Here is a 22,669-nt window from a genome sequence, read left to right on the forward strand (position 1 = left end):
TCACCGAGGCAAGAGGCAAAATGTCAATGTTTGTGACAGCAAGGCCACGTGTGAGTACCAGATCAAGGGTATTTCCACTAATATGTGTTGAATCCTGAATACATTGCTGGAATCCCAGCACATCCACAAGTTCCATAAATGACTTACAAAGGGGATCAGAGGGCTTATTTATGTGAATATTAAAATCACCAATAATCAAAATGTTGTCCACACTAGCTGACAGGCCAGAGATGAATGCACCAAATTCATCTAAAAATTCAGAATATGGGCCAGGAGGCCTATAAACAGTGACAACATGGCATGACTGATTTCCGTACTTCTGACCCTGACAATATGTAGCATCATGGGCAGAGCGGAGAGTCAGATGCTCAAACGAATTATATTTGTGCCCCCCGACAGTCAAGAAGGTAAACTTGGATTTATAGATGAAAGCAACACCCCCGCCTTGCTTCGCACAACGAGACATGTGACTGAATGTGTACCCTGGTGGGCAGGCCTCATTCAGAGGAAGAACAGCTGTGGGTTTGAGCCAGGTTTCACATAACCCAATCATGTCCAAATGATGATCCATAATTAGATTGTTAATCAACAGGGATTTTGAGGACAAAGATCTGATGTTAATAAGACCCAAACTGAAGACTTCTGAGGAACTGCTGTCGTCACATCAGGACTACAATTCCCAGAAGCTGCAGCGCTCTGACGTGGGTGCTGAGCACCGATGCGCTCAGCTGACCAGATGACCGGCACAGACGACCCAGTTCGATGGAACACAAACTTTCTCCGGGAGCCTCTGTGGACACAGCGATGTCGGTGGAACAAGCCAAGCTCTCTGATAGCGAGAATGTCCCGAGGGACATTGTTGTTGTTCAAGCTTCGTAGCACAGCTGCAGAGTAGCTTAGCATCACGCCAGCCGAGGGAGTGAAATGCGGCGTCGTACAGCGCAAAGCAGGCAATAAAAATCAAAGATAACTAAAAATGCACACTGAAGGACCAAAAACCATGTTAAGTACATATCCAAAATAAAAATTACACTCAAGCCACTAAAAACCGAATTATACACGAGAAAACTGGAGAAAATCAGACGGGCGGCGAACACACAACGCCAGCAACTCTCGATCTCATCTCACCTTATGCTCACTTGTTTCCAGTTAACCTGTTCACATGTGGAATGTTTCAAACAGGTGTTCTTTGAGCATTCATCAACTTTCCCAGTTTTTTGTTGCCCCTGTCCCAGCTTCTTTGAAATCCATCCATTTCAAAATGAGCAAATAATTGCACAAAAACAAAAAAGTCTATCAGTTGAACATTAAATATCTTGTCTTTGTGGTGTATTCAATTGAATATAGGTTGAAGAGGATTTGCAAATCATTATATTCTGTTTTTATTTACATTTCACACAATGTCCCAACTTCATTGGAACTGGGGTTGTAGATGATTGAGAAGATTAAGCTCTGTGGTGCATATTTTTATTTATTAATTTAATTACCTTTCATTTCATGTGTAATGTACTGGCCAAGGCAGCACCCGGTAGATTTACTGCCTAATGCAGTGCTTGGTTGTGTGTCGTTCACCTTCCTATGACAGCATCGCTTAACAGTGTTTGAGCAGTCTATGTTAAAACACATTCAGCCATGATAACGAGCATTTCATCAATATCAAAAAATGCCTGTACTCTTTGCTCAGGACCTGTTTGTTTTACCCTTTGTAGAGCTGGCAGTATTCACTAACTCAATACGATTGTCTCCCAAAATGCCTGAGTCAGTCACACTGCCAGTCTTGAGATTGGTGTCAAGATGTCCTTTGTGGGAGTTTGTCTGCAGCAACACTTGCGCAGTATTTTGAGAAAGTTTTGTTTAGTGTTTTGCTGTTTTGTGTTTACATGTTGTTAGCTTCCTTTTTTAATAAATATGTGTCACTCACATTACAGAGATCTCTGCATGTGACTTGATCTTAATTTTTAGCTCTACCTTTTTTCAGATGACTGGGTCAAATGAGTACAAGTTGAACCAGGGCCCAGAAGATGGCATTTCTGCTGTCAAGTTCAGCCCCAGCACATCCCAGTTCCTGCTTGTTTCCTCCTGGGACTGCACTGTCCGCCTGTATGATGTGGGAGGCAACTCCATGCGAATGAAGTACCAGCATACAGCTCCAGTTCTGGATTGTGCTTTTTATGTAGGTCACAGATTTAGTCCATTCTGACATCTTAGTCTAGAAGTGTGGTGCATGCATCACATGATCTTTATTTTTGCAGGACCCAACACATTCCTGGAGCGGTGGTTTAGATGCACAGTTAAAAACTCATGATTTGAACACTGACCAAGGTATGTCATGACAAGCTCTCTGTCAAGGTTATACATTTTGACAAAGCAGTTTTGAGTGTTTGTGATTCCATCACAAACCTGTGTAGATGTTTTCAAATGAAATCATTCAAACATGACATGTTCATTTTTAATCACATCTTACTTTTGTGTGGGATGTGTGCTTTCTCTAAGGGTTGGTAAGGTTAGACCTTACTTGTGTGAAGCACCTTGAGGCAGCTTTGTTGTGATTTGGTTCTATATAAATGAAATAATTTGAAATTGAATAGAAAAAATGTATAAAAACAAACTGGATGCTACACCACTGTCTCCTGCAGGCAGACAGATACCAGGAGGACTTTTGAGCAGACTATGACTACTGCATATGACTATAATATTTTGTATTGTCCTTAAACAGATACAGTAGTTGGAACACATGATGCTCCCATTCGCTGTGTGGAATACTGCCCTGAGGTTAACGTCATGGTAACGGGTAGCTGGGACAGGTCAGTTCGGTTGTGGGACCCAAGGACACCTTGTAACGCAGGCACCTTCACTCAGCCTGAAAAGGTAAATGTGCAAAATTTGTATGTTGTGACTTTAGCACAGGAGCATCTGGTGTATCTCTGTGTTTTATTGCAGAATGTCTTGATGTAATCAGTAAAACCTTTTCTTTTCTGACAGTCATACTTTGTCTTTTAATTGTCAGTGTCTGCTGATAACAGATCACATTTAATATATATATGTGTCTGTGTGTATCTGTTTTTTTGGGGAAGCAGATGACCTTGTTTATTTTTGTAGTTTTGACGGCTCCAAAATGACTCTTCAGTGCCGTTGTGATTTGAAAATCAGTCATTGAAAGCCTGAATTTGACTTTAAAATGGTTGTTCAGGTCACGACAGCTTATCAAGAGGGCTAATTGAAATGAATAACACAAATTGCTTGTTTAAGCCCTTTTCACACCGGACCTGCCTAGTGTTGCATTGTGCTGTGTATCAAGTATGCTGGGATGGCTGTGTTATGAAAAAAATGTCATGCGCAGAATATTGCACTTCAGAATATTGCCACGTAGGGCTGCATAAGCTTGGTTAGTTGGTACGCCGCATTACGCAATTTTCCGTTGGCCCAGTGTAAAAGGGGCTTTAGGGGTTGAGTTTACATGCCTGATGCAGTCAGGTAGGATGTAGTTCCTTTGCTCCTGTGCTGCTGCATGTCTGTGCTTTTGTCCTTTGCAGTTTATGGGTGATTAAATTATGCATTTTTTTTTTTGAACATGCTGATATTTGCCTTTATGAACTTGAAAATTGAGGTGCACAAAAACTTGGAAGCTAAATGTAATTTATCTACTCATTATTTATGAAATCCCATTATAGTTCTGCAAAGCTTGGTCTTCTTTTTTTTTTTTGAAATACTTTTTACAGAAAAATAACATTTGTATTATCTGTGAAACTGTCACTTTTAACAATGAGTCAGTATATTACATAGAAAAATCACACGGGCATACTAAAGAAATATCAAAAGACAGATCACTCAGTTTCAGCATCGCTAACCTTTCTGCACCCAACAGTATGGATGCAAACAGTATGTTTTGATATAAGCAAAATTTAATGTGCATATCGTCAGACTCACACAAGTCGTCACTGGCAGATATCAGGGTGCATGTGCACCAATTTCTTTATTGAAGTTTAATTCCAGCCCCCCATATGAAGCATTTCAATGCAAAAAGAGGCCAGATAATCTATATCTGTTAGGAAGTGAAAAGGAAACACTCCTGTATAAGCTGGGTGACAGTCTCATGGCACACATAGTTTTCCAAGAAGAACTTAAGAGGAATTTTGTTGTTAGAATTGGTATATAGGTGGGGTGGGGGGATTACACAAACTAGTTGATGGTCTTAATTTTATTGTGAAACTAGACTTGTCTGCACCATGCATCTCTGTAGGATTCAAGTAAAGTTTTGGTGTTGTGTGTCATATTTTTGTCTTTGTGAAAGGTTTACACCCTCTCTGTGGCTGGGGATAGGCTGATTGTTGGCACAGCTGGAAGACGAGTGCTGGTGTGGGATTTGAGGAACATGGGCTACGTACAGCAGAGACGAGAGTCCAGTCTCAAGTATCAAACTCGGTGCATTAGAGCCTTCCCAAATAAACAGGTGCTATTTCAATAATGTTACTGTTTAACCAATTGAACCATACACACATTCATGGGAAGGTGTTGGATAATAATTTCATATTTTGTGTGTGTGCTTCAGGGCTATGTTTTGAGTTCAATCGAGGGCCGTGTTGCTGTGGAATACTTAGACCCAAGTCAGGAGGTTCAGAAGAAGAAGTATGCCTTTAAATGCCACAGACTGAAGGAGGAAGGAATTGAGCATGTTTATCCTGTCAATGCCATCTCATTTCATAATGTTCATAACACCTTTGCCACAGGTACAGTTTGCTTAAAATGTAGGTTTCTGAGAGAATCTTAGCTAAAGCAGATCTCCCATTGCCAATTTCAAACATGATTGGCTACTATAGTGACTACCCCCCCCCCCCCCCCCAAAAAAAAACAAAACAAAAAAACAAAACAGCAATTGGATATCCAGTCAGGGCAAGCTATAGTGATGGCCTCTTTGGGCAGGGATTGTGTGCAATGAGTATGTTGGGGAGTGGGGGGAGATCAGCATAGCATGGGGGGATACAAGGATTTGTTGGATGCACGGCAGCACCATGCCGAGGTGCACACCTCATTGCTTAGGCAAAAGCACTGCAGAGGTTTGTCCATAGCTTGTATGGAGTACTTGTTGCATACGGGACTGCACATATCATGCGTGTATTTTATATGTATAGTTGGGCTTATTAATTTGTCAGCGCCTCTTGTAATAAATATTGTCCACTTGAACATGGATTGGGCAGCTCAGTTATTTTGATGATGCCAGGCTTCAATCTAGGAAATTAAAATACAATGCAGATTGTGTTCTTTGTGAAGTGAGTGCAGCGGTTACTGTCTGTGCAGTTAAAAGACTCACTGTTCACTGATCTCTTGAAAATCTACTCTGGGAATATACATCCATAATCCTGTGAAAGGCATGCCGCACCCTTCAGAAGACACATTTTTAGATGTTAACTGCTGCATTTTTGCTTTGTAATGCGTTTAACCACAGATATTGGTGCATATGCAGACAGTACTAGAATAAATGTATGGTACTGCATTCAGTGACAGTTGAAATTGACAGGGATCTGGTGATAACTATATGACACACAACTGTAGACTACTGCTATGAATAACCGGACCTAATTAAATTGCATTTGAAATCTAGATGTCAATTGGGGCCAAAAATAGGCAATGGGAGACAGCTTAAATTAAGCATTTGTTTATTTAGAGATGTTTTTATGCCAATGTTGGGTCTTGCAGCATTGAGATTCCAGTGTTTAAAGATCACATAGGTCTTGTGTTGTCTAAATCAGTTGAGGTTGACCTTGAATCTGTCCTTCCACCAGGTGGCTCAGATGGCTTTGTGAACATATGGGACCCGTTCAACAAAAAACGGCTGTGTCAATTCCACCGCTACCCAACCAGCATTGCCTCGCTGGCCTTCAATAACGACGGCAGCATGCTTGCTATCGCTGCCTCCTATATGCATGAGAAGGGAGACATCAGTCACCCAGAAGATGCCATTTTCATTCGACAGGTTACAGATGCTGAGACCAAGCCCAAGTGAGTCTTCTTTAGGTCTGGGGTTATTGCTGCTCAGTGAACCAGCGAGTAGCTGCATTTACAGTGAGCATGTCCAGCTGCAGCATATACTGATCAGTATCTCTATCTACCCCCTTTTTCAATATCCTACAGTTGAATGATGGAGAACTTGAGAAAATCTCTCCATCACCTTGTATCTATCTGCTATCTATCTATCTATCTGCTATCTGCTATCTGCTATCTGCTATCTATCTGTCTGCTATCTGCTATCTGCTATCTATCGTCTATCTAAAGCCTCTGTGCATTGTAATCTTGTAATGTGTTTCATACTGTAGGCATGCAATAAATACCTGTGCCATTTTTGCTTACACTAAATCAGTTGTGTTGATTCAGGTTCATTTTTGAGGCCATTATTAAGTATCTTAGTATTTTAGCTCAGTGTAAACCAGTGGTGTGCAAAAATGAAACATGCTGAGTTTTTTTTTTTTTTTTTTTTTTAGTGTCACTGAAGCTCAAGCAAAGAGATCTTTGATCTGAAACAAACACAGAAAACTGGCCGAAACCTGGCATACAAACTTAGGTAAAGAATAAAAAAAAAAGACCTTGGACATATGGAAGATAGTGTGATTGTATCTGCAATACAATATAGTCAAAGCAGACTTATAAAGAATACAACCAGTGCCAGCAGTATGATATGACAAAATCTAAAATCTTTGGGCTAGAATGACACTTGGAATATCTCAGTTTTCCTCACCTGGATGAAAACTTTTCCGCTGATTTGACTGCAGTTCAGCATATGATCCTTTTCTGATCTACTTAGATATCAGCTTTTCTAATGGTCATGTCTTGTCTTGACAAAACAGTTTATGAAATTAATGATTTATGTTCAAAAATAAGCCTTATATTTGGTTTGTTCAGTTTGTTATACACTTTGAAAATGCAGTGACTCTAGAAAATGATCAGTTCATAACTGGTTGGTGCTAAATTTTTGTTAAAGTTGAAAATCTACATTGCAAGCACATCTTGATCGTTTCATTTCAATCGCAGACATAGCAAAAAATGTCATTGTCCAAATACTTACGGAGCTGTTCGCATGCAGATTGAAAATGCATTAATTGGCACATTTTAATTAATGTAAAACAACAATAATCATATTCACTAACAAGTTAGAATGAGCAGAACCTCTATAGGTGTCTAAGATTTTGTTTAGTCAGTTAACAAATTCAAATAAAAATAAATAAAATTCCATTAGTTTAGATTATATTAAGTTTATATATTTTGCTTGCAATGATAACTTGGGGTGTGTGTGTGTGGGGGGGGGGGGCATTTCTTTAAAATACTGGGAAACAGGATTTTGAAAGAAAAAAATCTCAAAACAGTCTAGAGCAAATGCATGCTCACTTGAGTTTGTGAATATAGTCAAGAAGTATGTTAATGGTATTATTGGCTTTCTTTTTGCAAGATAAAGGAAGGGTTGTGAGCCATGACTGGCCACTTTTGAAGGGACACCCCCTCTGTGTTTGTCATAATCACACTGTGGCTTGTTGGCAGCTACGCTGTTGAGGGACAACCTAAAATCATTTGCAACAACTGTGCAACTGTACATTCCAGAAGAGATGGACATATACAGTAGTGTTCAGAATAATAGTAGTGCTATGTGACTAAAAAGATTAATCCAGGTTTTGAGTATATTTCTTATTGTTACATGGGGAAACAAGTACCAGTAGATTCAGTAGATTCTCACAAATCCAACAAGACCAAGCATTCTTGAGATGCACACTCTTAAGGCTATGAAATTGGGCAATTAGTAAAAAAAGTAGAAAAGGGGGTGTTCACAATAATAGTAGCATCTGCTGTCGACGCTACAAACTCAAAACTATTATGTTCAAACTGCTTTTTTAGCAATCCTGTGAATCACTAGTATTTAGTTGTATAACCACAGTTTTTCATGATTTCTTCACATCTGCGAGGCATTGATTTTGCTGGTTTGGAACCAAGATTTTGCTTGTTTACTAGTGTGCTTGGGGTCATTGTCTTGTTTGAAACACCCATTCAAGGGCATGTCCTCTTCAGCATAAGGCAACATGACCTCTTCAAGTATTTTGACATATACCAAACTGATCCATGATACCTGGTATGCGATATATAGGCCCAACACCATAGTAGGAGAAACATGCACCTATCATGATGCTTGCACCACCATGCTTCACTGTCTTCACTGTGAACTGTGCTGAATTCAGAGTTTGGGGGTCGTCTCCCAAACTGTCTGCGGCCCTTGGACCCAAAAAGAACAATTTTACTCTCATCAGTTCACAGAATATTCCTCCATTTCTCTTTAAGCCGAGTTGATGTGTTCTTTGGCAAATTGTAACCTCTTCTGCACGTCTTTTATTTAACAGAGTGACTTTGCGGGGGATTCTTGCAAATAAATTAGCTTCACACAGGTGTCTTCTAACTGTCACAGCACTTAACAGGTAACTCCAGACTGTCTTTGATCATCCTGGAGCTGATCAATGGGGAGCCTTTGCCATTCTGGTTATTCTTCTATCCATTTTGATGGTTGTTTTCTTCCACGTGGTGTGTTTTTTTTTTTTTTTGTCCATTTAAAGCATTGGAGATCATTGTAGATGAATAGCCTAAGTTTTCCCCTCTCCAATCAACGTTTTAATCAAACTAAGCTGTTCTTCTGAACAATGTCTTGAACATCCCATTTCCTCAGGCTTTCAAAGAGAAAAGCATATTCAACAGGTGCTGGCTTCATCCTTAAATAGGGGACACCTGATTCACACCTGTTTGTTCCACAAAATTGACGAACTCGCTGACTGAATGCCACACTATTATTGTGACACCCCTTTTTCTACTTTTTTTTACTAATAGGGACAGGTTGCATAGCCTTAATGCCGCGTTCACACCGGGTGCGATCAGACGCTACAAATTCGCGGGGGTCGCGTGGTGACGGACGCGCCTCCTTCGCCCGGTGTGTCGCTCTGCTTGGGTGGACTTTCGCTGCGAAAATTCACCCAGTGTGTCATCAAATAGGAGGAGCTTCCATTTCGCTCGGCGTCAAGTCATCATGACGGACCTTGATCACACGGAGCGAGTTGTTGTGAAAAGCTCCCAATACAGAGAGTATCATTATTTGCTGCAGGAGCTGCGTCTGGATGACGGCTGCTTTCAGCGGTCCTTCCACCTCTGCGGGACCCAGTTTGAGGACCAACTGTCCCATTCATGCGCGCACATGTAAACAATAAAAAAAAAAAAAAAGAAACTCCACTGCTTGCTGCAGCTCGCTCTTCCCCCAAAAACCTCTGTCATAATTGTGTTTAGAAACCAGTCACCATTCGTTTTATTATACATCTGTGTAGTTAATTAATAAAATATTCTCCACACAGACGATTCGCTCGCACGCGCACGTAAAAAAAAAAAAAAAAAAAGAAACTCCGTGGCTTGCTGTGGGGCTGCTCCTTGCTCTTTCCCAAAAAAACTCTGTCATAATTGTCTTTAGAAACCAGTCACCATTTGCTTTATTATACATCTGTGTAGTTAATAAGTAAATAATCTCCATGGATGATTCCCTCGCGCGCGCACGTAAAAAAAAAGAAAGAAAAAGAAATTCCGCTCCCGCTGCTGTGGAGCTGCTGCTCGCTCCAAAAACTGTCATGATTATGAAATAAAGGACAAAAGAGACATAAGTCCTGCTCACAGGCTGCTACCAGATACAGGACATGTTCACATCCTCAGTCAAACTCCAGACATCTCCATGTCACTACATATTCAGTCCCTGATTGGTCATCGCGGCGCGACGAGACGAAAAAGTTCAGATTTTTCAACTTGGAGAGGAGGGCAACACGACGTGACGCGACGCAATATTGCGCCACAAACGCGCAAAATCGCTTCACTCGCGTCGCGGCTGCGCAGTTTGGCGCCAAAACCCGTCTTTACATAGGGATTACATGGCAACCTGTGACTGCAGTCGCGTCGCGCCCGGTGTGAGTGTGCATATCATGAATGCTTGGTCTTGTTGGATTTGTGAGAATCTACTGAATCTACTGGTACCTTGTTTCCCATTTAACAATAAGAAATATACTCAAAACCTGGATTAATCTTTTTAGTCACATAGCACTACTATTATTCTGAACACTACTGTATGCAAGATTATAAAACCTGGGCTAGAACATGTTTTAACACTTAGGCAATGTGGCTAAATTTTGTGTTTTTTGTCTTTAGTCACAATTGGTTTCCTTGAGCTACAAATTGTATCTGTGAATGATACAACATGATTAGTAATCAAATTCACATACCAAAGGATTAATCAGTGATATCTGACAAGATAGTTACCCCAATAATTGCACCTGGTGTGTAATTGGTATGAACTATGTATGACAGAGGCTGTTGGCCACTATAGCTAAGAGCAGCCAAATTCTTTCAGCCACTTGGCATTTCTCTTAATGTTTAACTGTGTAGCTAGTAGGTAGCGCTAGCTCAAATAAAACTGTTTTCTGTACACCTTGCATATTCCTGACCCACTGGTGTTTTATAATTTTGCCAAGTTCATCATAATGTGTCAAACACTTTATTCCATGTCAGATTTTGCCATTTTACTTTAGATAATGATAGTCAAGTAGCTGTCACTACTTCCTCAAGTTAAACTGTTGTGTAATGCCCACAAATCAGGTTAGCTTGTTTTTGTTTACAGCTTTATACAAACCCCTGGCAATAATTATGGAATCACCGGCCTCGGAGGGTGTTCATTCAGTTGTTTAATTTTGTAGAAAAAAAGCAGATCACAGACATGACATAAAACTAAAGTCATTTCAAATGGCAACTTTCTGGCTTTAAGAAACACTATAAACAATCAGGAAAAAAAATTGTGGCAGTCAGTAACGGTTACTTTTTAGACCAAGCAGAGGGAAAAAAATATGGACTCACTCAATTCTGAGGAAAAAATTATGGAATCACCCTGTAAATTTTCATCCCCAAAACTAACACCTGCATCAAATCAGATCTGCTCGTTAGTCTTCATCTAAAAAGGAGTGATCGCACCTTGGAGAGCTGTTGCACCAAGTGGACTGACATGAATCATGGCTCCAACATGAGAGATGTCAATTGAACAAAGGAGAGGATTATCAAACTCTTAAGAGAGTAAATCATCACGCAATGTTGCAAAAGATGTTGGTTGTTCACAGTCAGCTGTGTCTAAACTCTGGACCAAATACAAACATGGGAAGGCTTGTTAAAGGCAAACATACTGGTAGACCAAGGAAGACATCAAAGCGTCAAGACAGAAACTTAAAGCAATATGTCTCAAAAATCGAAAATGCACAACAAAACAAATGAGGAACGAATGGGAGGAACTGGAGTCAACGTCTGTGACCGAACTATAAGAACCGTCTAAAGGAAATGGTATTTACATACAGAAAAGCTAACGAAAGCCATCATTAACACCTAAACAAAAAAAACAAGGTTACAATGGACTAAGGAAAAGCAATCGTGGACCTGTGGATGACTGATGAAAGTCATATTCAGTGACGAATCTCGAATCTGCATTGGGCAAGGTGATGATGCTGGAACTTTTGTTTGGTTGCCGTTCCAATGAGATTTATAAAGATGACTGCCTGAAGAGAACATGTAAATTTCCACAGTCATTGATGATATGGGGCTGCATGTCAGGTAAAGGCAACTGGGGAGATGGCTGTCATTACATCATCACTAAATGCACAAGTTTACGTTGAATGTTTTGGACACTTTTCTTATCCCCATCAATTGAAAGGGATGTTTGGGATGATGAAAATCATTTTTCAAGATGATAATGCATCTTGCCATAGAGCGAAAACTGAAAACATTCCTTGCAAAAAGACACATAGGGTCAATGTGATGGCCTGCAAATAGTCCAGATCTTAATCTAATTGAGATAAGCTATTAGGATGATGTTTCATTTAATGTTGTCTGAATGCACAAACTATGTATATTGCAAGTTTTGAACAATGGTAAAGACCAATGTAAAATATAAATAGCAGTCAGCTGATAAATACTGGTTGTGACAGTATTTTCTCATTTTGTAACTCATAGTGGGATGTAGGGGTCAAACCTTTTTAGGACCCATACAGATTATTACTCATGCAGAAGTCTGATGACGTGTATTTGAAACTAATATTTGCCTGCTGTAAAAGATTTCAAAATTTTGACTAACACTACTTCTTACACAAGTGTTTTCTTGAAATGCCCCACAGCATGTTTAAATCACAGAACCTTTCAACATGACCTTCATGCAGAAAGTGCAGGGAACTCTAATTGTTGTGAAGTTGAACAAACAAACAAACTAAATGCAGTCAACACAGTTACAGTCTGCACATTGCTAACTTCTTCTGTGCCAGTATGTGAGGCAGTAGCCTTTACACATTGATAGGCTAAACTCGTGATGTCTTATAAATCAGGTAGTACTGTGGGTGGGATGTTGCAAAAGACAAGAAATGGTGATTGATATTTCCAAAAAGGTGGTATGGGCTAATGGCCACTCAGTTCCTGAAGTAATGTGCCATTTTCTCCATCTGATGGCCCCTTCTCAGACATCTATGCCTATGTGAAGTAGAATAAAATAAATCAAGATTTGTAATGGATTTCCTTTTTTTTTTTTCTTTTTTTTTTTCAGTCCACTGTAAGCACAACTAGAGCCAATTTAAGTCAAAGTTAAATGAGATGCAAATTTCATTTTTTTTTATGTTTTTTTGTGATTTGAGGTTCTGCATAGGTCAGAACTAATGTTTAAAAGGCTAACTAACCCCCCCCAAAAACACATTAATATTGGATGGACCCATCATTTGCTTCCTTCTTCAAATCTTACTTGCAGAAGCTTTAGTGAGGTAGTGAGCTGAGATGTATTGTGTAAATGTAACTTTTTAAAAAATTAACCCTTCTTTGAACTGGATTATACGTATTTTGTTTAATTTTTCATGGGATGTGTCTGCAGCTCCTTAAGTGTGTATTTTTATTTTAATTATTATTTAAAAAATTAACATCTTTTCAATATCACGCCAGGCTGTCTTCACTATTTTCTCAATTTTGTACAAATGGCTGCATCTCATAAAACATCACTCTGTACAGATGTAAACTTATGGTAGACAGATGTGTTATAGGTGAATCAACTTTAAAAGACGGATACTGATAATCATAAAAATGTTGAATATCTGCACCTGTAATCTGCCAGGGTGATAATCGTCCAACCCCCATTGCGATGTAATCATGTAGACAGGTGTATAATGCAGTGACCCGGATGTTAAATGCCAGACACATGAACAACTGGTAGTTATTTTTTTTGGGGGTGCGTGAGTGTGGTGTCGACTGACCTGCTTCTGTCTTGATACTGTGTAGTGAGTGATATGGCTGCCTTGATGAGTTAGGGTTGTGTCTTTGTGACTAAACTGTTAAGGCAGTTAAGAGTTGTCTGAGGGAGAGTAAGCCGGCCAAGGTGGCACCTAATTTGTGCCCAGATTTTCAACATGCTGGTTACAATAGGATTGGATGTGAAATGTGAACTGAGAGAGAGGAAGGCTGGGAAAGAGGAGGAGCATGACATGACCTTCGTCCCACATAAATTGCTGTGAGCTGAGGTGAACAGAACCTAATCTTTTGAGGGTTAGCTGCTCAATACTGGCCAATGAAACTACTGTATTCACTCCATTAAAGCCCCCTACCACATTGCCATGAAATCTCATCAAGTCTGTCCTGGTTCCATGTTGCTTATGTAGTCGCAGTGCCTCATATTTCAGACCCTTCTTTGTCACACGGATGCTTGCTGTTTCTCCTTTCCTGGAACCATTTTATCAGCTCCTCTTCAATGTCATTGTAATGCACTCTCCTCCCCCCACTAAGCAACCGCTTTGCTGTTTTGGCCAGGGTTGTCCTGTTCCTACATCACTCCTGGACGCGGTTCCTATCGACTAGGAAAGTCTGTGCAGACTCGAAACATTTGAGTCTGTGCTGGTTCTCTTGCATGCAGTACACGTCCGTAGGTACCGTAAGGCTGTACTGTGTACAGCATGCACACGCACTCAAACGATCATCAATAAATGCCCCCTTAACGAAAATTGCAGACCCTCGGCGCCATTTAATGGTGTAAATATGGTAGGTAGGGCAAGCCCACCCCAGGATCTATTTCTTTGCAAAAATCATTTGCTGACTCTGTTTGTCAGCCCAAATAAATCAGGATGTTATATAATCAAAAAATGAAAAATGAGCTGGGGAAACGCTGAAAAATATATAGATATCTAGGAAGTCTTTTCATTTAAAAGCCCTCATACATCTAGCCATTGAGAAAGGTAAATGGCTCCACCTCTGTAAGTCAGATATATTGTTGTTAAAGTGGTAAGATTATGTTTCTGCAATGTACAGACTGGTCTAGTCATTGTAACACCTAAATATTTGAATCCTTTGTTCAAAATCCTAAAGGAATTAATGATTGTGGTAATCATTCAGCCCACAGATTGCTAGCAAACATTCATTTTTTGAAAGATTTACTTTGTACCCCGAAAGCACGCTAAAAGATTCTAAGAGTGAGAGGAATGCTGGATAGAGGGTCACTAATGTATAAAAGCAGATCATCGGCATACATCGAGACCCCATTAGCAATACTCAGTGTCTTAATCCCCTTACTTCCATTCTCGGCATTTATGGCAATCGAAAGTGGTTTAATAGTTGGTGCAAAGAGAGCAGACAACCCTGGCGTGTCCCACAGAAGAGTAAAGGTTTCAAGTGCTGGGTATTAATACAAACTGATGCCTGAGGAGAGCAAGACAGCAACTGAACCCAAAACATGAAGCCTGCCTCAGAACCAAACTGCTGCAAAAAGAAGAAAAGATGGGGTGGAATGGACCTAAAGCCTTCTCCACATTCAGAGCTATGACAACCTTCAGTTCTGTATAAGAACTCAGGGTGTGAGTGACATTAAGAAGTTTTCTGATATTACCAAATTAATTTATATCTTTAATGAAGCCCTTCTGGTCTTCTGCTATAATCATATCTCATGGCATGCCATTATCAGCGTGCCAGGACTTTAGTTATTTTTTTAACATCAACAGGTAGAAGTGCAATTGCGCTATATGATGCGCAGTGCCTGCTTTCAAAATCAAGGAGATAGAAGGTTGCATAAGAGTGGGCACAAGGGATCCCTGATGGCATGACTAAACATTTTTCTAAACAGTGGGGCTAGTCGGTATGAGAATTTCTAACAAAATTCACCCGGGTACCCATCTGGTCCTGGTGCTATGCCACTGCTCATTGCCTGTCTTGGCTTTTTAATCTCAGAAAGCTACAAGAGGGCGTTGAGCATTTGCACGCTCATCAGTAGATATTTTGGGCATAGCCAGCTTTTTGAACAATTTGTTGAATTATATTTCATCACTAGAGCATTCTGATGTCTACATTTTGGAATAAAAGCTCCTAAATATATTATCTCCTCTGGGTTCAAAGAAAGGTCACTCATCTCGTCTTGTAGCTGTACAGTTTGGTTTTGGGCTTTCCTGGCTTTTAACGTCTCCCCGAGAGTGACGGAAAAAGTTGTTCAACCTCTTAAAGAGAACATCACGTTCTGTTTTGGAGTATCAGTCAGGAGACTGGCTAGCTGAGAGTACCTTGTCTTAAGTTGGCAATAGATTTTTCCAAATCATCTTGATGGGCCAGTTGAAGGGTCAGTTGAAGGCCATCTGGACAGACTTCCTCTTCTATGGCACAGAGCCAGATTGAGGCAGCCCTTTTGTTCAGCAGTGAAAAGTCCATAATAGTGGCACTCAGCTGGGGACTTGAGTATCTCCATCAACCGCCCGGTGCTTCTCACTTTTTACAACTCTGGAGGAAGAGTCCAGCCACTCTCCAGGTATTTGGTTCCAGGGCTGTGTTGTATGTGGAGGTGGACACAACTATTTCCCGTTGATATTGCTCAGCATCTGACAGGAACTTGGGTTCCTTTCGCACCAGAGAGGTGGTGCTAGAAGAATCAAGTACCATAACTGAGAGTCAACTCGTATGAACATTTGCCCCATGGTTGTAGACCTGAGTTGATGCCTTCCTTATTTGTGTACATTATAGAAGATCTTTCATTATAGAAGATCTTTCTGAGTTGCCTTTTTTCTGTCTCCTCACCTGGCACCTTTTTTCTGTCTCCTCACCTGGCACCAACCCCCCACCCCCCCCCCCCCCCCCCCCCAACCTGAGTTGACGCCTTCCTTATTTGTGTACATTATAGAAGATCTTTCTGAGTTGCCTTTTTTCTGTCTCCTCACCTGGCACCAACCCCCCCCCAATCCCCTGTAATGTATAATTTCTTCAGATATTTTATGGTAATGATGAGTTTTTGTTTCTGAATAGAAACAGTTCAGTCCCACCATCACAGCTACAAAAAGTTTTGTTTTTTCCCTTGCCCTACTCTTGTTAATAAAGTCTTTGTTTTGGTACAGATGGTAATATTCAGATAATTTGTTCCAAATTCATTATTTATTAGATCTTACTGATTATTTTGTAAGGGGGGGTTGCTTTTCTTAGGTCATTTGAAGGTTAACACAAGTGACTGAGGCTGTGGTCCTCGACGAGGACATTACTTGCCTGTGCAGGATTTTAGTAAGTACCCCTCAGTTGACTGGGAAATGTGTTGTGTCCCATTTTTGTTTTCCAGGTCAACCTGAATCCACCTTGGAATGGTTATTTTGTAAGAAGCCTTTTCCACATTTGGCCTGTCTGCTGGTATCCAGTGTACTTTTACATGTTTTCTTCTGTGTTCCTTTCTGATAGCATGTAATTTTTTTTATTTCTAAGTGATGTTTGTTCATTTTTCTTTGTCCTCTTTCAAAATACATTTGTCCTTTTTTATGCTGACACTTGTGACCAGTTTGAACAACAGATTTTTTTTGATTGTATATATGATTGACTTCTGCTTTTTTTTTTTTTTTTCATTTCAGTATCAGCCAACAAGAATTGTTTGCTTGGTTCAGTCCTTGAGATCTCAGTTTGACACTTGCAGAATAAATAATTGAAGTTTTGACCTGGAGTATCACTTCAGCTCATATGTTATCACTCTCCACATTCAGTGATTTGAAAAGAAAGCCTTTGTAAAATGTTTGGAATGCAGTGGGGCAGTAGAGGTTGTTCTCTTGATGGTGTGTTGAGGGAAGGCGATGATCCACCGGTCTCTTGCCGAGGGCTGCAATTGCCCCCATACGTTGACGTGCTGATAGACATCTCAGGTCTACGGCCTGAACCCGGTTCCTACGTTTTATTACTGCAGAAAACAACTAGAGAGTACACCTGTATTGCATCTAGGCCCCCCCCCCCCCCCCAAAAAAAACAAAAACGTAGGCTTTATTACGTCCGCCAAAGACATGATAAAATCATCGGCTTATTTATTTGTCTGTCTCACTGTTAGCAGGATAATGTCAAAACTACTTTGCAGATTCTCACCAAATTTGCACCACAGATAAATATTAGGCCATGGAAGATTCCACTGAATTTTGGAGGAGATCCGGATTCTGGATCAGGATTTCAATTTGTAAGCTTCAGTTTGTCGGATTTTGAGGATTAAGTCAAAACTATTTAATGGATTTCCACCACAGACACACTGGTCTTAGGCCTTGGGAAGACTCCATTAAATTTCGGAGGTGATCCAGATTATGGATCAGGATCTCACGTTGTAGACTTTTAAGGATTACGTCAAAGCTACTTCACGGATACGACATCATGATGTAAAACCAAGATCAGAAAGAAACTATTTTGTTTCAGCTTGTGAATTAAATACCACGTTGCATCATGTTGATCAGTCGGCTCATTCTGGATCAGGATGCAATTATTGCACTGTGTTGTGGAATCCGGGTCCACCTAAAGTTCGGGTCATGATGTGAATCACATGTTGAGTCCTCGTCAGCCCTTGGCGGAAGTCCGAAATCTCAAATTGCTCATTTTTGTTTGTTTCTTAGCTACTTTTACAGTTGACTACATGATTCTGCTGCACTGTGGACGTTTATTTACTTTCTGAGAAATATCTACAGAGGCAATCAAATCATATTGAGAAAGTTCCGTTAAGACATAAATCTCTACTCACCAGAAGAGGATGACTGCAGTTATTTATTTATTTTTTTTTCCGTGCTTATCACTGAGCTGATCTGCTGCTGTTGTGACAGTGGTGACAGCATTGGATCTAACACAGGCCCTTGCAATGCTGTTTTTTCGCAATACATGAATGGAAAAGTGAACATTCACTGCAAAAATAAATGAGTAAAAAAAAAAAAAAACCTAAGTGCCCCCACCCCCTTCCTCTTGGTTTAGATTTTCAATGGCGACTAATGCAATTTCTGAAGCCCTTCAGCAAAAAAGCAGCAGAGAAAATAGCGATGTCAATTATTCTATTTAAGAGCTCCAATTTTATCCTAATGGCCCTATCTGCTTCTGCGGTATCCTGGAAATGATTGGTTCGTTTGGTTAAATGATGTAACTAATTCTCATGATAGTTGATAATGAGTCAGGCTTTGACGTTGGATTATGACTGCATCTTAATATGAAATGGCATTCATTTTGGGATGTAATTGCAGCTCATTAGGCAGACAGAATGGCCGTGTGTTTGTTGTTCGGCTGCTGTTTCTTCTTTGGCTTCTGCTAAATTGGAGAATTGACATTAGTGCTGTAAAAGTTTTGATACATTTTAAAGGGAAAAAGGTCATTTGGCAGCATATTTGTCAGGTGGATTTAATAGAAAAAGTCATACTGCACCAGTTGATTTGTACATTTTTGGTTCAAGCTCTTCAAAATGTGCTTAATGTATGCATTTATTTGATTACATGTAATGTCAAATACAACTGATCTGAATCTTTCTGTAAACCCACCTTAACACTCTAGCTTTTTTTTATTTTCTCCCCCCTTCTTTCCCCGTTTCCAGTTAACCACAGATGTGGTTGTGTGGCCAGGCTCTGGTTTCCAGCCGCTGTAGTGTTGCAGACACTTTGGCTCTACATGAAAGCGTTACATGACAATTAAAATGGCCGATTGTGCTCCAAAAGCCTGTCAGGTGCATTTAACCCGACCACAAAAGGCTCTTATGTTCACTCAAGAGGGCACAGATGACCTTCAGCCAGACACTTTATCTCTCAACACCACTGTCTAATATTATATGTCCAGCTGACCACACGTCCTCCTGAGCTGTGGAAAATGGGGAAATCATATGATGCATTAGGAAAATATTGACAGCATTCTGTCTCCTGTTTCATTAGCACAATGTCACCCCCCCTCCCCCCAGTGCTGCAGTTTACAATAAATCCAACCGGGGTGGATGCATTGTTGAAACTGCTGTTGTAATTATGGTCATTTGTAGTAACTACTCGCAACACTAGACATCAATACACTGCAAACTCAACCACTGTTCTGTTGTAATAATGTCATTAATGTCTTTCCATGGTTATAAGAGTCTGCCTACAGTCAGACTCAAATCAATGTGCCGCTGTAGCAGACAAAATTGCATGGCAAACTTAACAACTGTTGTAAAAATTAGAATAGTGTGCTGCTACCTTTTGAATTAACTGTTATGAAAGTAACTATCTGACTAAGGGTGCACTTTTCCAGATTTTTGGTCCCAATTTTTTGGCTTAAATTATTATTTTAAAATGGGAAGCAAACACCCAAGTATGCATATTTACTTTAAAAAAAAATAATTCAGTGGCTCACATGCTCATAAAATGAAAATAATTGGGTGCTGCGGTGTATATTTTTCTTAACTTATCAAGACAGGGATATTTCAAACTTCCTACCTCACTGATCCAGTTGAACACCATGGCAGAAACGAAGCAGCAGGCCATATCGAACATTTTCATGAGGAATATATCAGAAAGGAGAAAAAAAATGATGCTCCATTGGATAAAAAAAACAAAAAAAAAACACCACCAGATACACAAAGGACAACCATAGGCTGATTGTTCAATTCATTGGGTAAATAGGTTTTTCTACAAGTTATAGACTACAAAAGCAAAATGTCTTCACCACTGTTATTAAAGATGCCACAAACCCCAATAAAGATGCTCTTCGGAACATGAATTATCGCGAGAGTTGTCCTGAAGCACTCCTTTCATATCTTGGCTGTGTGCTTAGGGTCATTGTCCTGCTGAAAGATGAACCGTCACCTAGTCTGAGATCAGGAGCGGTCTGGAGCAGGTTTTCATCCAGGATGTCTCTGTACATTGCTGCATTCATCTTTCCCTCAATCCTGACTAGTCTCCCAGTTCCTGCTGCTGAAAAACATCCCCACAGCATGATGCTGCCACCACCATGCTTCACTGTAGGGTGGTGCCTATAGTCCACGACGCCTGGCATTCACAGCAAAGACTTCAATCATTATCTTTCTCATGGTCTGAAAGTCCCTTCAGGGACCTTTTGGCAAACTCCAGGTGGGCTGCCATGTGCCTTTTCCTAAGGAGTAGCTTCTGTCTGGCCACTCTGTCAATGGGCTGCATTTAGCGCTTTTCCAGCTGAATCAGAAGCTCAAAGAACTTTACAATAATGGCTCACATTCACAGCGATGTCAGGATGCTGCCATGCAAGATGCTCACTACACACCGGGCACAACTTGGGGATTAAAGACCTTGCCCATGGGCTATTAGTGATTTTCTGGTCAGGCTGGGGTTTGAACCAAGGATCATCTGCCCTCAAGCCAAACGCTTAACCACCAGACCACCACCTCCCCAAACTTGTTTAGCTGTTTTATTTCTAAATACGCTATCGGATGAAAAAGTAACATTTCAGTGAATATCTAAGAATTTTGTCTGCTAGTGGTATCAAGCCAACACTAAACCACTTGAAAGCCATAGCACTCTACCATACAGGCCAGATTGGTGGATTGCTGCAGAGATGGTTGTCCTTCTGGAAGGTTCTCGTCTCTCCACAGAGGAATGCTCGAGCTTTGATAGAGTGACCATGGGGTTCTTGGTCACCTCCCTGACTAATGCCCTTCTTCCCTGATCCCTCAGTTTAGATGGACAACCAGCTCTAGGAAGAGTCCTGGTGGATCTGAACTTCTTCCATTTACGGATGATGGAGGCCACTGTGCTCATTGGGACCTTCAAAGCAGTATACGTAAATGTTTCTCTACCCTTCCCCAGATTTGTCCCTCGAGACAATCTTGTCTTGGAGGTCTACAGACAATTCCTGTGCCTTCATGCTTGGTTTGTGCTCTGACATGCACTGTCAACTGTGGGACCTTATATGTAGACAGGTGTGTGTGTCTTTCCAAATCATGTCCAATCAACTGAATTTACCCAAGGTGAGCTCCAATTAAATTGTAGAAACATCTCAAGGATGATCAGTGGAAACACGATCTGGTGAGGACCTCAGCTGGCATCTTTCAATGTGAAGAAGCAGCAGCTCTACCCAGAGTCCTTCCCGGATTTGTATATTTTTGAAATAATTCATTCTTCTTCGAGAGGTCATTATTTCCTCCATGCAGTACTTCACTTTTCATGGCATCATGATACTCATTTAAAACAACAAAACATAATTCCATACAGGCAGTGGTGGGCACAGCTAACCAAAAAGTTAGCTTCGATAACTGGTATTCGGCTATCTGAAAAGTTATCTTTTTTTAACGCTAAACCGATAAACTGCCTAAAAACGTACCGGAAGCTACAGATAACCCAATAACTTTAAATTTGCCTCCCATACGCTCTCAGCTACTAAGAAGCTGATTGTGAGTTTAAACACCGCCAAAGCATCTGATAGAACCAACGGTGATCACAAACACAAACAGCCAACGAGCCAGTGCTTGTCTTTGTGCACTCTGCCCCCTGCTGTAGGAAAGCGTCATTTACCCTGACAGGATACAGTGGTCCCACGATGAGGCAGAGGTCTTGAAATGGAAAGCAGGTTTGAATTATGGTTTTGCTTTAAAAAAATCAAATTATTGCAGATAGAATAACTACATTAATGTAAACTCTTAAAATGTACAGAGTGATATATAACACATATCTGTTAATTTTAAAATAATGCACTAATTCTGAAGATTTGTGACATGCAACCAATCAGAAAGCGAGGTGTTTGACCCGGAAATGTTCGTGTGTGAAATCTGTTTGTGTGTGTGTTGTTTTTACCATGTGGCTGACTCCACACACTGTACAATTAAACCTGTCAGATCTGATTTTTTTTTTTTGTTTTGTTTTTTTAATCTCCACGTGTGTGGTCTCAGGTTTTGGAAACCTACAGAAAATTTTAAAATCCTGAGGTCAACAACACTGTGATATAATTGGTCACCAGTAGATGGCAGTGTTCTGTACATTTTGACGCCGGTTATATCACACGGCCTGAATGACAATTTCGGGTTTTGGAAAAGCAATCTGGGTTTCTTCTGGCATTTTTACATAAAACAAACACAATAACGTCTATAAACCCAGAGAATATATTCATGAGAGTTTTAGGCACTATACAAAGAGTTTAATGCTGTTGTCCGTATGGAGCCTGATCAGAGCGTCTCAAATGCATTTCTCCTGTCGTGAACCTACCCATAATGCTCTGCACACACAGCATGTCCACACTAAAACCTTGAAAATTAGTGCATTACTTTAAAACTAAAACATATATCTGATATTTTCACTTTATAAAACTTAGACATGATGTTAATTTAAATAACGTCCGAAATTAGTTTGGTTAAAATTCTAGCCATAAGTTAAAACTCAATGCC

The 22,669-nt window shown here is 40.3% G+C and overlaps 1 protein-coding gene across 1 annotated transcript; it reads left to right on the plus strand.

Moving 5' to 3' along the window:
• Nucleotides 1-1,957: 1,957 nt before the first annotated feature.
• Nucleotides 1,958-16,873, plus strand: LOC117530889 (mitotic checkpoint protein BUB3). Its single transcript, XM_034193842.1, has 7 exons — nt 1,958-2,173; nt 2,253-2,322; nt 2,717-2,868; nt 4,292-4,450; nt 4,550-4,727; nt 5,781-5,997; nt 16,640-16,873. The coding sequence occupies exons 1-7, from the start codon at nt 1,979-1,981 to the stop codon at nt 16,647-16,649; spliced, it is 981 nt and encodes a 326-aa protein (XP_034049733.1). The 5' UTR covers nt 1,958-1,978; the 3' UTR covers nt 16,650-16,873.
• The last annotated feature ends 5,796 nt before the right edge of the window (nt 16,874-22,669 follow it).

The sequence above is a fragment of the Thalassophryne amazonica genome, chromosome 18 (genome assembly GCF_902500255.1).
Source record: "Thalassophryne amazonica chromosome 18, fThaAma1.1, whole genome shotgun sequence".
NCBI classification, from domain to species: Eukaryota; Metazoa; Chordata; class Actinopteri; order Batrachoidiformes; family Batrachoididae; genus Thalassophryne; species Thalassophryne amazonica.

Excerpts from the sequence above, each read along its gene's own strand:
- LOC117530889 (XM_034193842.1), top strand. The coding sequence starts at position 1,979 with ATGACTGGGTCAAATGAGTACAAGTTGAACCAGGGCCCAGAAGATGGC. Across the intron at positions 2,174-2,252 it reads TTCTGGATTGTGCTTTTTAT|GACCCAACACATTCCTGGAG; the intron begins GTAGGTCACAGA and ends TTATTTTTGCAG. Across the intron at positions 2,869-4,291 it reads CCTTCACTCAGCCTGAAAAG|GTTTACACCCTCTCTGTGGC; the intron begins GTAAATGTGCAA and ends TCTTTGTGAAAG.